General features: G+C 31.7%; 1 protein-coding gene across 1 annotated transcript in view; it reads left to right on the top strand.

Moving 5' to 3' along the window:
- The window catches only part of LRP1B (LDL receptor related protein 1B), a 1,473,103-nt gene that overhangs the window by 1,229,226 nt on the left and 228,046 nt on the right, over positions 1 to 15,831 (top strand). The window contains exons 58-60 of the mRNA XM_065880137.1: positions 3,910 to 4,032; positions 5,461 to 5,642; positions 13,556 to 13,755. Coding sequence (XP_065736209.1) covers positions 3,910 to 4,032; positions 5,461 to 5,642; positions 13,556 to 13,755 — 505 coding nt within the window. The remainder of the gene's footprint in view (positions 1 to 3,909; positions 4,033 to 5,460; positions 5,643 to 13,555; positions 13,756 to 15,831) is intronic.

Below are 15,831 nucleotides of genomic sequence, written 5' to 3'. Positions count from 1 at the left end.
TTCTAGACCTTCTAAGTTAGGTGTGCAAGCTATTGATTTTCTTGTATGGTCTCTAGAAATGGGACGTGTTTATTTTCTCTTTAATAAGTTTTTTGTTTTTGTTTTGCTTTCTTTTGTTTTTAGCATTTCTCCCTTTTAGATTGTGCTATCTCAAAGTGAGAAAGTTTTCTTTTTAGAATACTCTATAAGCTCAGCTGAACCACAAATTTAACTAATATAGCAACAATATTTATGATCTTCAAGAAAGAACTATAACAGAGCTTCAGTGGTAGCTCCTTGCTTTATTTTCCAACCCTGTGGCTCAAGACATTTCTACTGCTATCCTTTTTTTTTTTTTTTTTTTTTTTTTTTGTCTTTCATGGCTAATACATTATCAGGGATTGTTCTTGAGGGACCAAAATGATTTTTATCTCCACGCATGATGTAAGTCTATTTCATTTTAACACTCACATTGTTATAGTGTTTTTTTCCTGGTGATATAACTTTAGACTATTGCCAATCACTAGTACATAAGTGGGGATGAATTTCAAACAGTTTCTTAGTGCAGTTTATGGAAATAAGGAGGTAGTAAGGAAGATAAGGAAATGCACAAGGACCCTGAACACCTGTGTCTTTGGAGAGCATTTGTTAGTGGTGACCACGGAGTAAGGATGTAAAGACCCAAGAAACTAAAGACAAGCCTTAAAGTTTTGCTTGTGGGCTGCTTGAAATATGTCATTTTTGTTAGGGAACTTATTTTTAACCACAATTTCATCATGGCATTACAGAAATTTTCAAGGAGTTCAAGGTGGTAAAAACCAATTTCTTCCTCAAAGATTTTGTCTACATATGCAGAGTGAAGTAGAAAATAACAGTAATTGTTTCTCCACATTTTCTCTCAGTCAAACATAAATGAAAAGACAACATCTGTGCCTTAATTATTTGTGAATTCTGTGTGTAAATAATTAGGAAGAACAATTTATCCTAATATCTTAAATTTTATTCTCTTTATCGTATTTAGTAACAATCTCATGAAGTTTTATAGTATAAAATTATAACAACTGGTAGAATGTTTTTACCCTATGTATTCTAAAACATAGTTGTAGCTAAGACAGCTATAACTTAAATTCGTATAACACACTTAGAAAATGTACTTTAATAACATGGATTTTAGAAATGAAAATTAATCAAGTAGCTTTCCAATATGTTATCCAATTCAATTCTAGCAGTGACTTTTATTCCAGTAAAATTGTATAGAGAAACAAAACACAATTTCCTAAATTAATCATCTTGAACCAAAGGGTGCAGATCTTCAGCCACAGAAAAATAAAAGAAGCAAATAGGATTTTGATGAAACCAATTTTCAGCTCTGAAACCACTGGGATGACTCTAGTTTTTAGACATTATTTTGACCATGCCCTTGGCTGTTTTAATATTCCTTGCATATGATTCTGTAGAGAGAGCTTTACACTCTTTTCTGAAGGGATTAAGGGTAAAGCTGTAGAAAAATGACCAGTTTGGCTGGAAAGATATGTCAGAATTCAGAGCTTCAATTTCTCTGCAATTCACGGCTTTAATTTATTGTAGTTGACTTGCTAAATTTGGAATTGGATTTTCATTATCTAAATTGATTATTGTAAAGAAAGGAATAGGATAATTCTGCCATGACTGGGGATTGTGGGTGAATCTTTGCTAAGGTCAGAGACAACTTTCTCTCCCACCTTTTCCCTATAGAGCTCTAATATACCCATCTGAATTGCCAGGGCATCACAGAACCCTAACCCATTTACCTTATTCTTCCAGTGAGAAAAGCATTTGAACAGAAAGAATATTGTAGACTACTACTTTTTTTTTTTTTTTTTCCGGTACGCGGGCCTCTCACTGTTGTGGCCTCTCCCATTGCGGAGCACAGGCTCCGGATGCGCAGGCTCAGCAGCCATGGCTCACGGGCCTAGCTGCTCTGCGACATGTGGGATCTTCCTGGACCAGGGCATGAACCTGTGTCCCCTGCATCAGCAGGCGGACTCTCAACCACTGCGCCACCAGGGAAGCCCTGTAGACTACCACTGAAATGAATTTATTAAACCCTCTACAGAACTTGGAATCCATTCTGTTTATATTTTAGAACCGTGATTGTGCATAGATGACTTCTTAGATATGAATGCTTACATGTATTTAGTTAAGTAGTTCTCCAGTTATTAGGGTGTGCATGAATAATTAATGAATCTTTTGAATCTGAGACTGAATATTAGTAGCATTTTTTTAGCATTTATAATCATTATTCTTGATTAGTGATGCTGTCAGTAAGACTTATACTTGCATTTATTCATCTGGGCATAGTGGGGTTAAGTGATTGCAGGTTAACTTTATAATCTAGAGCTGAAGAAAAGGAGATTGCTCCTTTTAAGCCAAATAAAAGCATAAGATTTGAACCTATGATTTTAACACCATCACTGCTAGAATTTAGCCTGGCTAAGAGAAGAAAAAATCAGTATTTGCAAGAACCTTCTCTGAGTTGTTGCAAATAGTGATACGTAGGTCATCCTTAGTCTTGGAGATCATTGGAAAGAAATAAAATCTGGACAGCACTAATTTAGCTTTGGCCTGAGTTTTATAAAAAAAATTATATATCTCTGATTCAGTGTTATTATAAAATTTTGAATTCTGAGTATAGATGTGGAAACAGAACTCAGAATTGGGAACAACCATCCCTCCCCAAACCAAACCGAAGCAAACCACAAAACAAACAAACAAACAAAACTATCTCCTTGAAGATGCTAATCCTTACTTATAGGACTATAAGTACTCTTAAGTGACCCCTAAAACAATTTGAGACAATAACAACTTTAGGGTGAATATTGATGTAAAAAGCTTACATCAGATACAGAGATATGACAAAGGTCTCTGGGGCTTTGCCAAGTGTCTATGGTGTCAATTATTTTTTAGCACAAGTTTATATATTAATAAAATATTCAACTCTTAAAGCAAGTTAACACAATTGAAATCTTGATCCAAGTTTTGTTAGTCCATTGGGGTAGTAAATCTATGAGCAGTAACAATAGGTCAGAATTAAACCAATCCCTAAGCAATCATTTGGAAAACTCAACAGCTAAGAAAATTCTCAGATCCTGATGTACAATCCTCAAATCAAATCACTGAAACAGTGGAACTGCCAAGCCAAAGAGCTGTAGTATCCAGAAACCCATCAGCTGAATTCATGTTCAATTTTGTTACCTGCTAAAAAATGCATTAATTGTGAGTCTGAAGGGAGGGATTTCCTCACATTTCTACTATGTGGAATAAAAAGATGTTGACTACCTAGTTTCTCTTTGGTCAAATACTCACCTAAGGTTTTAACTTTTAAATTCTAATATGCCACTGTATTGCCTAATGGGCTACTTGAAGCATGAGAAAAAAAGAGAATGTTGCTATGTTGTTGAGACAAAGGCTTTTAGGGAAAGTAAAATTTTTAAACCTTCTTTTCTGACTTTCATCAGATATCTATCAAGAGCTCATCTTAAATTATTGGGGGTCGTCTACCTTTCCAATTTAGATGTATACTCATAATGGCATCAAATTTATATTTAATATTAACTTAAAGTGAGACTCTTTTCCTTTATCTCTCTAAAAGCATTTTTTTCCACGTTACTGGCTATTTACTTAAACCATTAGCTATAAACATTCCAAAATTTTTCCTACTTGGAAAATATTTTCAAGTACAATAAATTATGTAACATCTTAAGTGTATGGTATAGAAAAAATGTAAATATACAATGCTTTTATAAAGAATTGGTATTCTCACAAATGCTATTTATTGTAAAACTGTAACTACTTAGATTCAAAGGGAAATACTGATTCTTATGAATTCCTTAATCATTTTAAAACAATTTCTATTAACTATTATTCCAACATACTCTTTTTTATTTTTAGGGATTAAACAATGTTATTGGTATAGACTTTGATTACAGAGAAGAATTTATCTATTGGATTGATTCTAGTCGACCCAATGGCAGTCGCATAAACAGAATGTGTTTAAATGGAAGTGATATTAAGGTAATTACATATGACAATGATGGGATTATTTAATATTTTATTTGTGTGGTTGAATTGAATAGAAAATGTTATTTGATGGTAATGATGCAACTCATAGAATGTATTAGGTTGGTTTGAATTTCACATTTGTACAGTGTAGGTTAATATATACTTTAAATATGAAATTGGAGGTTTTTATCCTTATGTTTCATTATGACACTATTACTTGCAATAAGGTAAAAATCAAATTGAATAAATAAAATTTGAAACCTTATTCACAACCCTAGAAAATGTGGTGGATGCTTAAGGCTTGAATGATTAGTGCCTGAGATTCGATTGTGTTGATTTATATAAAAGAAAATGTTGACCCTGAGAATTTGTAGTTGAAAAAAATAATTATTAGACTGTAGATTGAACTTATAGCACTATTAAAATTAACTTGCTATGGATGGAATTAGTTGAATGCATTTGTGTAAAATCACTGATGTTCTGAGTAGGCAGCATCGTAATTAAACACGTGTCACCTTATAGATATGAACTACTTGGCACCATTTCTATGCTAACTTGAGTTTTAAAATAAAATTATTTGCACTGTATATATGTAGTAAAATGTATTATAAAGAAGTTCAAATTCAAGTAGATAGAACTCAATTACTTTAACTTTTTTTGTAGCCATCTATAATATCGTATAGAAAGCTTTGGTGGAAGCAATCAGTTTTGAAAATATTAATGAAACCTTGTAATGTGTGTATATATATATATATATATATAAAATGCCAAAACAATCAGTAGGTTGGGTACAGGGAGTTCAGAATAACTGCTATTGGTTATTTTATATGCAGCATATTTGTGCATACAAAGCCTATATCCTTATTATATTTGATATTGACATAGGTTACAATTGAGCACAGCAGTTGAATGAGTATATTTTTACTTCCCTTTGGTTGGGTGAAATACTTAATGTATGTTCTTGCTTGTATTTTTTTCTCTCTTTGTAGTAGATAATTTAAATAGGGCAAGAACAGTTGGGGGAGTGGTGAATGCTATTGGTATCTCCCCAAAAACCTGTTATTAATAAATAACATCAATAAATTTTTGTGCTTGTGTGTCTCTGCCTGTGATAGAATTTTTGCCCAAAATTTTGAGAGGGGAAGGAAACTCTAATGAAAATGTGATAAACAACTGTGTAACCATCCAAGAGCCTTTTATTTTGGTGTTTCTTTCTTAAACCTTTATGGAATTTCTAGGGGTCTGATTACATATTGGGTAATTCCTCATAAACAAGTAAGTAATTTTATTAGGTAAATTGTTCTATGTTTTGTGCTTAACTAAATCCCATTTCAAATGTTTAAATACAATTCTGTATCTCTGAAAAAAATCAAGAAGCAATTGCTTAGTTCTTATTCTAGGCATTTACACTGTTAACTTTTTAAATTCTTATTTTGTTAGGTGGTGCATAACACAGCTGTCCCCAGTGCACTTGCTGTCGATTGGATTGGAAAAAACCTCTATTGGTCTGACACAGAAAAAAGGATCATTGAAGTATCCAAACTCAATGGCTTATACCCTACTATACTGGTTAGCAAAAGGCTGAAGTTTCCCAGGGACCTGTCTTTAGATCCTCGTGCTGGGTTTGTAACAAACATTGAAAATCTTAAATTAAAGATTAAGACTGTGGATTATGTCCAATATGGTAAATCCTGGTCTATAGATTTTAACATGGGAACCCATGAAAAGTGTAAATGTGTAGAAAGCTTTATTGAGAAATCAAAAAGAGAAATGTGACTATAACAGGGATTTCCCTAGTGGTCCAGTGGTTAAGACTTCACCTTCCAATGCAGGGGGTGCAGGTTTGATCCCTGGTTGGGGAGCTGAGATCCCACATGCCTCGTGACCAAAAAACCAAAATATAAAACAGAAGCAGTATTGTAACAAATTCGATAAATACTTTAAAAATTGTCCACATCAAAAAAACTTAAAAAAAGAAAAGAAATGTGACTATCACAAATTTTTTTAAGAAAAAAATTAAAGTGATGGGATTTTAGAGCAAGTATTTTTTTAAGTTTTTAAACATAACTCTTTTTCTAACTAATCAATAAATGTATTGTTGAAATGAATAAAACATACAGATTTATCCAAATTCTAATGTGTTTAAATCTTGGAGGAAAGACAGGCGAAGCACAACTCTTGGATCCTGTTTTGTAGTATTTGTAGTAGTCATGAATAGAGATGATGTAATTCCTGAACCACTTTAGAGCAGGAGACTTAAATAGCATCCATGAATAATAAATAACAGGGTGTATTATCTATGCCTTCAGAGGGAAAAGCATAGGGGGAATATCGGGAAAGATTCATATTAGAGTTGGGTTTCATTTGCATTTCTCTGTGAGAAAGAAGAACAAGTCATCATAAGGATCAAGGGCATCTGGCTGGATATCTCAGATGAGGGATGAACACACATTTAGGTGTCAAAACCTGTTTGCTGAAGTTCTATATTATGACCATTATCATTCACTTTCAATTATGTTGTTTTGGTAGGTAGAGAAGGCAAGTCTTTCTTTTTTTTTTTTTTACACTACAATTTGAGTGATTACCTACTCCAAAATGATCTCTGTAGAAGTTCAACCTATTGAACATGTTTGTTAAATTTGCTTTTTAAAAATAGGAAACATTTACAGTAACAAGTATTATGCTAACTCTAGTGCTCTAAATTTTCTGCTGTCTAAATTAATTTCCTATAAAGTGTTTTACCAAATCACTGTTTTATCATGCCATATGCAATAGTTAGATTTTGCTTCTTGTTAATATATTGTATCTCTGATTTTTGGTCTCATGTTTATAATTGGCAAAGTGATCATATCATAGTATGCATGGAGCTTGATTTTAAATATTAATTTGGGTAAAAGCAGTACCTAATAGTAGAAGACTTGTACTGTAAATACTACTCTGTTTCCAAGGTAATGGTGCAAGTTTAAAATTTTTGCAATATAATTATGTAACTATTTTGTTACCTTTTAAAATATTTTCTTTACCATAGTAACAGAAGAGTGTCAATTCTATTTTAACTGAAACAGAGTTACAAGAGCGTCTGTTTCTATAGATGTTTCAAGAAATAATGGCCAGATATACTAAATTTGGCTATCGTCATTATTCATTCATAAGAATATGAATGTTTGAGTCCTTTGGTATTTTATCAGAAGATATTTATTTTAGTGTGTCCATTGTCCTTTTCTTCAAAATCAGTATGGCTATCTTAGCTTCTCATCCAAGAATTTTCAAGATGCTTCATTTTCCAAATGAAAGAAACATCTGTTAATAATAACAGTATTATGGAATTTCCTAATTATAAAGCAAAAACTGTATGCTAGCATAGTGAACACAGCTGAATCTAGCTTTAAGTTTTATTTCTCCCAGGTTATGGTTATTATCCCATAAACTGACAGCAGTCTTAAGTTATCATCAACATAAACCCATCCACCAAAAGTGTCAACTTAAACAATGAAGTACTAAATTATTGTAGCTATTATGGAAGACTCCTTTGATTTCATTTTTAAATATTATTTTGTTATGATATGGAATGGCAGATTATAACCCAGGAAACATAAAAATTAGATCTTTTTATGAAACAATTAAAGCCACATAGCAGATAAACAGATTCCAACAGATAAAATTTAATGACACCTTTTTTGTTCATACAAAATAGCTTTTATGAGATGAGCTTAAGGGTGAAAATGCCATAGCTGTCTAAAATATTGTACAATCTTGCTTCAAAAATGGCAGCTCAAATTGTAAGATTAATAAAAATGCAATTGAACCTTTCTGTGTCAGATTGCCATTGTGATTTGCATATGTTTTGAATATGCCAATACTACTGACCCCTCTTTCCTTGAGAAGGTGATTTCTGTCGCGATATTTAGTGAGGAATAGGGTAAGGATTATTTAAGGGAAGATAAAGATCATTGGAGTATCTAATGCAGTAAAGCAACTAAACATTTAGAAGGTAGCTTGGGGGTCCTTTCTTATAATGGTAGTATGCCAGTTGTCACAGTACCAATTTAGATATGCTGGTTAGTAAGAATGGTAAAGAAGATATAAGTAGACAGATCATTTTCCTGGCTATTACATTTAAGTTCAGCTGAAATCCAATGATCCCAATCATTCTGTTATTGATTGGGAATCAATGTACTAAATCAATGTAAATAAATTAAAATTTACTTAATCATAAATTTTAGGTCATTAATATCATTTACATTTAAGGTTTATAAAAGTTGTCATTTATACAGAAGAGACATAGACACAGATGCATTTTAAAGTAGAATAGAAAATATAGTGTTAAAACTGTGCTGAGCATAATTTTATCTTTAAGATGTCACTTCAGCATAACAAGAAACCATTATGACATTAAAGTAAATGTATGATATGACTATTTAACAGAAAATAAATTCATCTGCTCATTCATTTATTCAACTCATATTTCTCTAGCATCTAGTGTATATCTGGCACTGTTCTAGGTATAATATAAAAATAAAAGTCACAACCCTTGTCTCCAAGTATTTCACAGTCCAGTGAGTAGGTAGATAAGCAAAAATTATCATATAATACAATAACTCATGAAGTGGAGAAAACAGAAAATGTTTCTATCTCAAATGGGGTCAGTGAAATCTTCCAGGACAAGACTGGTGAAGTAAGAATTAGCCGGGTTATGTGGTACATTTCAGAGCAGAAGTCATTTCAGGCAAAAAGAAGAAGCTTTATGGGAAAGCAAAGACACATAGGAAAGCAAGGCATATCCAAGGAACTGAAAATAAGTCATACGAAGGGACTAAATTAAGTATATAAAATTGCAGAACTTTGATACCAGTTCACTTTATAGAGTAAAAAAGAGCTAGGGATAAATCAGAATGTAATACAACACAACAACAACAAAACAAACCTTATGAGGCTTATGGCTTGGGCAAACAGGTAAATAGAAAAATGATTTCCTCAGAATATGAGGAACAGAGGAAAAGGGGCAGATATAAGAAAGGGGAAGGACCTACTGGGATTGGGGGTCCCATATAATAATAATAATGATAATGATGATCAATATCACTTCTATAGCATTTTATGAATTAGAAAACTATCTCTGTGCTTTATCACTTTAGATGCTTGTACTGTTTACTCAGAGTCTCTAAAAAAGATATGAGTATTTTTATTATTATACTTTTAGTACAAGTATGAACATTCAGCCTCAAGGTGGCTAAGTGAATTTCTCAGGATCATTTAGGTACTGTAATACAATATTAAACTGGGGATTTAATCCAGTTTCCAAATTTTGGTCAGCTCTTTTCCCTATTGCATATATCACATTAGAGTTTCCAGTAACAAAGTTATCTTGGGTTGTGAGCAGGTTTTCCAAGAGCCATCCAAACAGGGCATAAGAAAAAAAATACTTTTTTTTCCATTTTAACAATTTGCCTTTTTATAAAATTTTAAGTTACTACAGATAATATGAGTGTTTTTGGAAATTTAACTGCCTAATCATTATAAGCATGCATTTTTTTTTCAACATCTTTATTGGAGTATAATTTTTTTACAGTGTTGTGTTAGTTTCTGCTGTATAACAAAGTGAATCAGCTATATGCATGCCTTATTTTTAAAACATATTTTTATTTATTTTCCTTTTCTAATACTCCATTAGCAATATCAGAAGAAAATAATACTGGGTTCTATTTTGACTTCGAAATACGTTTAATGAGAGTATGTCGAAGGACACTTTATATACTCAGAATCTCTATCCACTATTGTTAATATGGATATTGGAAGTGCAAATACATTTGCAAAAGACACATTTTGTGCTTCTATATCTTGGCTGATGCTATTCTTACTTTCTACAATGCCCCTGTGCTTTTCCTCCAGTTAGAATAACTTCTTATTTTTTCAACAACGGCAAAAAATATCACTTCCTCTGTGAAAGTTCCCCAATTGCATCTCAGTAGCCACCACATATTGAACATGTAACATTACGTGACTATTATTGTTGTAAATGTTTCTCTCTCCATCTAGAAAGCGAATTCCTTTAACAGAAAAGCCATGGCTTAATTACTGCTTGTGCCTAACATAGAAACTGTTAAATTTACTGTTGAAGGTAATAATAAATAGGCTACTGGATATACACAAACCATAGGATTGTAGTTTGCAGGGGCATTGCACCTGCATCTATGCAGAAACCAATTTATTGGTATGTAAACAACCTGCATGTTTCAAAGAGAAGAGTCATAACAAAGGGAACCTTTGTTGTGAGGGAATGAAAATCGTATAAGGAAAGAAAACTCCGTTTTTTATTGCTGTGGGGAAAAACAGAAATATTTCATTAAGCTAACCAGTCACATTAAAAATCCCCACCTTTTTCCTACCAATTTTTAAGCCTATAATCCCATATTTAGGCAAAAACACACAGGGAATGAACATTAAAAAATAATTTTATAATTCAAAATCAGAAATAATTCCAACTGGAAGAAATTTCTCTAAATATGTTCCCTGAATTCAGGGAAAAAAAAGTGAAAACTGATAGCAGACTTCTATTTTAATTTGTTTTAAAGAAATAAGATGTATCAGATTCAACTATAAAAGACATCCTCAGGAATCACAAAAGCCTGTTGTTATGGTTACAAGAAGACACTCTTTTATATGTTTACTCTTGGTTATAACTTACAGAATAGCTATTATTTGGAGCTGAGATTTTTCGTATGTGATCTTAGGTAAATATTACATATTATATGGGTGAAATTTAAGACTCTCCTTTTGACATTTTCACTGAACTTTTCATTTTTCAGCTTTAATTATTTACAACAAATTTTTTACTTGGATAATATTTGGCAGGTTGCATTTTAGATGTTAAAATGACCAGAATGTCTAGTATGGGCTTTTTGAGAAACTTAAATGTATAGTAATGAGGCTTAATTATGGAAAAGGAAATGAAATTTAGTCATCGCAAGTTAGCTACCCATAAGGAGAGATGCACAGTAATTTCTGTGCTTATGAAGGCTCATTTATACTGAGTACAGTTAAACTATGCTTTCCTTCAATACAGTAAAACATTTTTATAATATTCTTCTAATTGATGGGTACTTAAATAGGCAAATCAGGTAATAACACACATGATAAAATCCAGGCAAATCATGTAATAACATACATACAATCTAGATGCAGTAAGTAATTTATTAGACAGTTATCACTAAACCAATATGAATGCATATATTGTGTAGGTAGTGCAAGTAAAATAATAATAGTTAATATTTGCTGAATACTTAACTACATATTCATAAATGTTCCAAGTTTGTTCCCTGTCTTCTCTCTTTTAATCCTTACAGGACTCTGTGAGTAGAAACTATTATTATCACTTTTGAACATATGTGAGTAAATCCAGGCTCAGAGGAGGCTAACTAAAGTGCCAAGTTCACATGGGTGGACCTGGAATGTGAACCCAAGTAACCTGTTTTTAGGCCTTTTTTGCTTTTAAGACTCTGCATAGTTTTGCTTAGGAAAAAAAAAAAAAAAGCTAGACAACATTATTAATGGAATATGAGTTTTATCTTAAATATAAAAAAATACATTTAAAAAAAGCTAGTCTATAAATCTGGAGACCTGAGCCCTTGTTCCAGCTTTATCACTATCATAACAGACTAAGACAAAGCTCATAATATTTTATGGTCTTAGTTTGTCAGTGAAATGAAGGCCTGAAACTACATGATCTTCAAGACCTGTTGCAGCATTAAAATCTTTAAGTTATACTTTATTCTAAATTCTGAAAGAGATAAAAGATCATTGTTATCAAGAAATTTATAAGGTAGTTATGAAGATAAGATTTTTCATGCTTTTTTCCATCTGGGTAAAATTGTCATTCCTTCTTTTGTGCCTCCATGGTAAAGTAGTTTTATCATAATATGCTTTAATTTTTACATTTGTTTTACATTCACCTCTACTGTATTCACTGAGAGATCTTTGATGGCAAAAATCATATCTGTTTACCTCTGTGTTCCCAGTACTAAGCAATGTCTGACACATATTATATAGCCTCAGTGAATCATTGTTTCAAGATATGTTTCTCAATCCACTTAAGCACGGCTTTGGGGTTTATCAGAGATGTTTCACCAACTGATTTATCGAGTTAGGTTCTCTGATTCTGAAGCCTGAGAACCTACATCATTACTGCTTTGTGGGTTCCTATGTGCATGATATATGTGTTGTTCAGTTATACATGTGATAAAGAAATTCTGTAGACCGGAAGGTGCTAAAGCACAGTTTCCTAAAGTGTGTTTCCTGTGAACTGCTCTAGGAAAAGAAATGTAGTTACCCAAAACTATGTGATAAAAAAAGGATATTTTAGCTCCCTCTTAGAGAGTCATTATATCATATAGCGTATTAAAAGCTCTGAAAAATCCTATAATTAACAAGATGATGCTTACTTTGCTTAACAAACCATTTCTTAAATATATATAATCTTGTAACCTACCTTGAAAAACATGAACTGACACAAATCAGAGAAGAATTTGTGGAGAACAGAGGGGACACTATGAATAACGTCTGAATCATAATATCTGTATTGAAGAGGCAGGAGCAAGGCAAATGATACGATAAAAGAAAAAAGTGAAAATGTAGGACTATAAATACTCCAACTAGACCTCAGTTCATACATTTCAATAGTGGGAAGTAAATTGAAAAAGCCTGTGTCTAATAATGAAGAATCTGAGTGTCAGGGTGAGGATTTCAGGCCTCAAACTCTCAGTGAACTTATTGGGAGTGATGTAACAGATGTTGGACTCCATGAAATATGCTCTTCCTCTTCTTCATGGTATCTTGGTTCAAGATGATGATAAGATTAGCCAAATAAAATGTTCAGAATACAAACAAAAGATATTTGCTATTACATGGAGCTCAGACCATTTGAAATTCATAATTTACTTAATGACCTCAAAAACATTACTATTCACCTCTAAGAATCTGCAGTACTTTGTTAATAGTACTGCAGATTTAATGGAGGAAATTATTTTTCACTTTTGGAATTTACTTAATTTTATATGATTTTAATTAACTTAAATTTAAAGAGTCACAATTGGCTAGTGGCTACCACACTGAACAATGAACATTCAAGAAAATATAATGTCCTTCTCCGTAATTCATTTTGAATTTTTCATAGGTAAAACACAAAAGAAAAAAAAATATTTAGATAGTTTTATTCCTCTAACATTATAGATGCATTTTGAAGGTTTACCTCTTTAGTTTTGGGCATCTATTATTTGTTAACACTTGCAGAAATGTTATATACATATGAGTTGTATACTAAAGGAAACATATGTTTAAAATTATAAGGATATTTCAAAGTGTGCTACATGTTTAAAAAAAGCATAAGAAAAGTTTGCATTGAAGTATGCTTCTTACAAGCTGCAATTTAGAGAGATACAAGAATTAATTTGGGAATAGCTAAGCAAATAAGAGAAATACTGTAAGATGTTTTACTCCCTGAGTGTCTGTAAACAATGTGGCTATTGATTTTCTTTTCTAGGTATTTATATTGGATTGACTGCTGTGAGTATCCTCACATTGGACGTGTTGGAATGGATGGAACCAATCAGAGTGTTGTCATAGAAACCAAGATTTCTAGACCTATGGCACTAACAATAGATTATGTCAACCATAGACTCTACTGGGCTGATGAAAATCATATTGAATTTAGCAACATGGATGGATCTCACAGACACAAAGGTTGGTCCCATAGCACAAATGATTCAGTATTTCACCAGTGCATAAAATACTCATTTAGAAAAAAAATATATATATATGTTTATTTATTTATTTTATATACTTTCATCAAATGCATTTCTTAATTTAAGATTACATTATTATATTCGTTTGTGACAATATTGGTAAATAAGAATTAGATATATTTATTCAGACCTTCTATAGTCATACATAAAAATCACTTTGACATTGTCAATGTTTTCTCTAATTGTGCTTTTCTAAATAGTTTTTATAGTAAATGAATGATATTTTTATAAGTTAATATATACATATATCCTAATTGAACTGAAACAGAATACTTGCTTATAAAAATAAGGTTATTATTGCAATCTGATAGGTTTCTTTTTTTAAATACTAAGTGAAAGTATAATTCTTTAAAGACAGTGAAGTAATATTTAAAAGTTATCAGTTAGACTACATACATGATTAAATTTATTGTTATGTAATCAACAGCATCAACAAAAAGTAACATGAAAAACAGCTTTCAAATTAGAGTAATGTTTAGGAAATTATTTGAATATAACTTCTATAGGTACTTTATTTTTCTATTTTTTATAACTCTGAGTAGATTATAAGACTCTAAATATAAAATAAATGAAGGAAGCAATTTGATATGGGGGAGGTAATGCTAGAATTAGGGATGGGCAAAAAGTCTTAGAGGAAAAAATAGCTGAGGATGAGGGAATTAACAAGAGCAAAGGAGAAGGACATAATAAAAAAGAATGGGATCCAGGTGAAGATGACATGAATATAACAGAAACCACAAACAATTCATGAACACTCAAAATATTTTAGATGCAGGTAGCTTTTTAAAGATTAGGTTTTTCCCAGAATGAAGAAGAGGAACAAATTTTTATTAATCTGTAGTGACCTAATGTCACCTTTGTTATTAGGTGTTTTCATCTTCAAATATCTTGTAAAGTACTGAGAGACTGTAAAGTTTCACTGAGAGATCCCAAATAAAGTACAAGTTTCACTGAGAGATCTCAAGTAAAGCCATACATGTATGGCTTAGCTTAAGAGATTGCTTTCTTCTCTGGCAGTAAGCTTAGATCAAAACCCCTGGAAGAAGGAAAGAGGTGAAATGACAAGGAAGAGAGAATTATTGATAATTTAATCCTGTCAGGTGAAGCCCTTCAAATATATGCCAGTGTAGAGAAGAATGAAGCCACTGAATTTAAAAAAATTAAAAACTAACAGTGGGAAGGGGCAAGTGGAATTAGGGGATTAAGAGTTACAAACTCCTATGTATAAAATAAAACAGCACAAGGATATATTTTTACAGCACAGGGAATATAGTCAAAATTTTATAACAATTTTAAATGGAGTATAATCTATTAAACTATTGAATCACTGTGTTGTACACCTGAAATTAACATAATATTGTAAATCAAGTATACCTTAATAAAAATAAATTTAAAAAATAAATAATAAAGGAGGTATACATCACTGAAGTCACACCACTCCTTAACTCTGCCCAAGTTTTTCTCAGTTGTTGTTTAAATAAATATGTCTAACTAAAAATGCCAACAGAAAGCTTTTAGAGGTGCTTTTTTAAGGGTGGGAACAGTGAAGTATGACAAGTGTCGGATGAGTCGCTTATTTAGGTGTTGGCATTCCAATTATAAAGAAACTCATCAGGATGCAATTGGAATGAAGAGTTATTTAAAGATCACTCTAGGGTTTTAATTACAGCAAAAGCAATGTTGTCAAATTAAAATTACACTTAGCATTCAGCAGTTATATCTCCTTTGAAGAATCAATAATGAAATGTTCTGCAACTTTTGTAGATGATATAATTGAGTTTTATTGTAGCAATCAGTATTTTCCCCACATAACCATTTTTAGCATGTATTTTTAGCGTGCTAAGTTGTTGTGAATGTATTACTTTGTGCTAAAATTTCACTGTACAATAAAATTTAAACAATTTTTGGTTAGATAGGTAAATATTTAAAATATATTCTAGCATCAAATATTTGCCTATTTTTGTTTGAGCCTTTTATTTGAATAACAAAAACTAGTTAAAAATGTCTATTAGAA

This window comes from Phocoena phocoena, chromosome 7 (assembly GCF_963924675.1).
Source record: "Phocoena phocoena chromosome 7, mPhoPho1.1, whole genome shotgun sequence".
Taxonomy (NCBI): Eukaryota; Metazoa; Chordata; class Mammalia; order Artiodactyla; family Phocoenidae; genus Phocoena; species Phocoena phocoena.
This window is presented reverse-complemented; position numbering and strand designations above follow the sequence as displayed.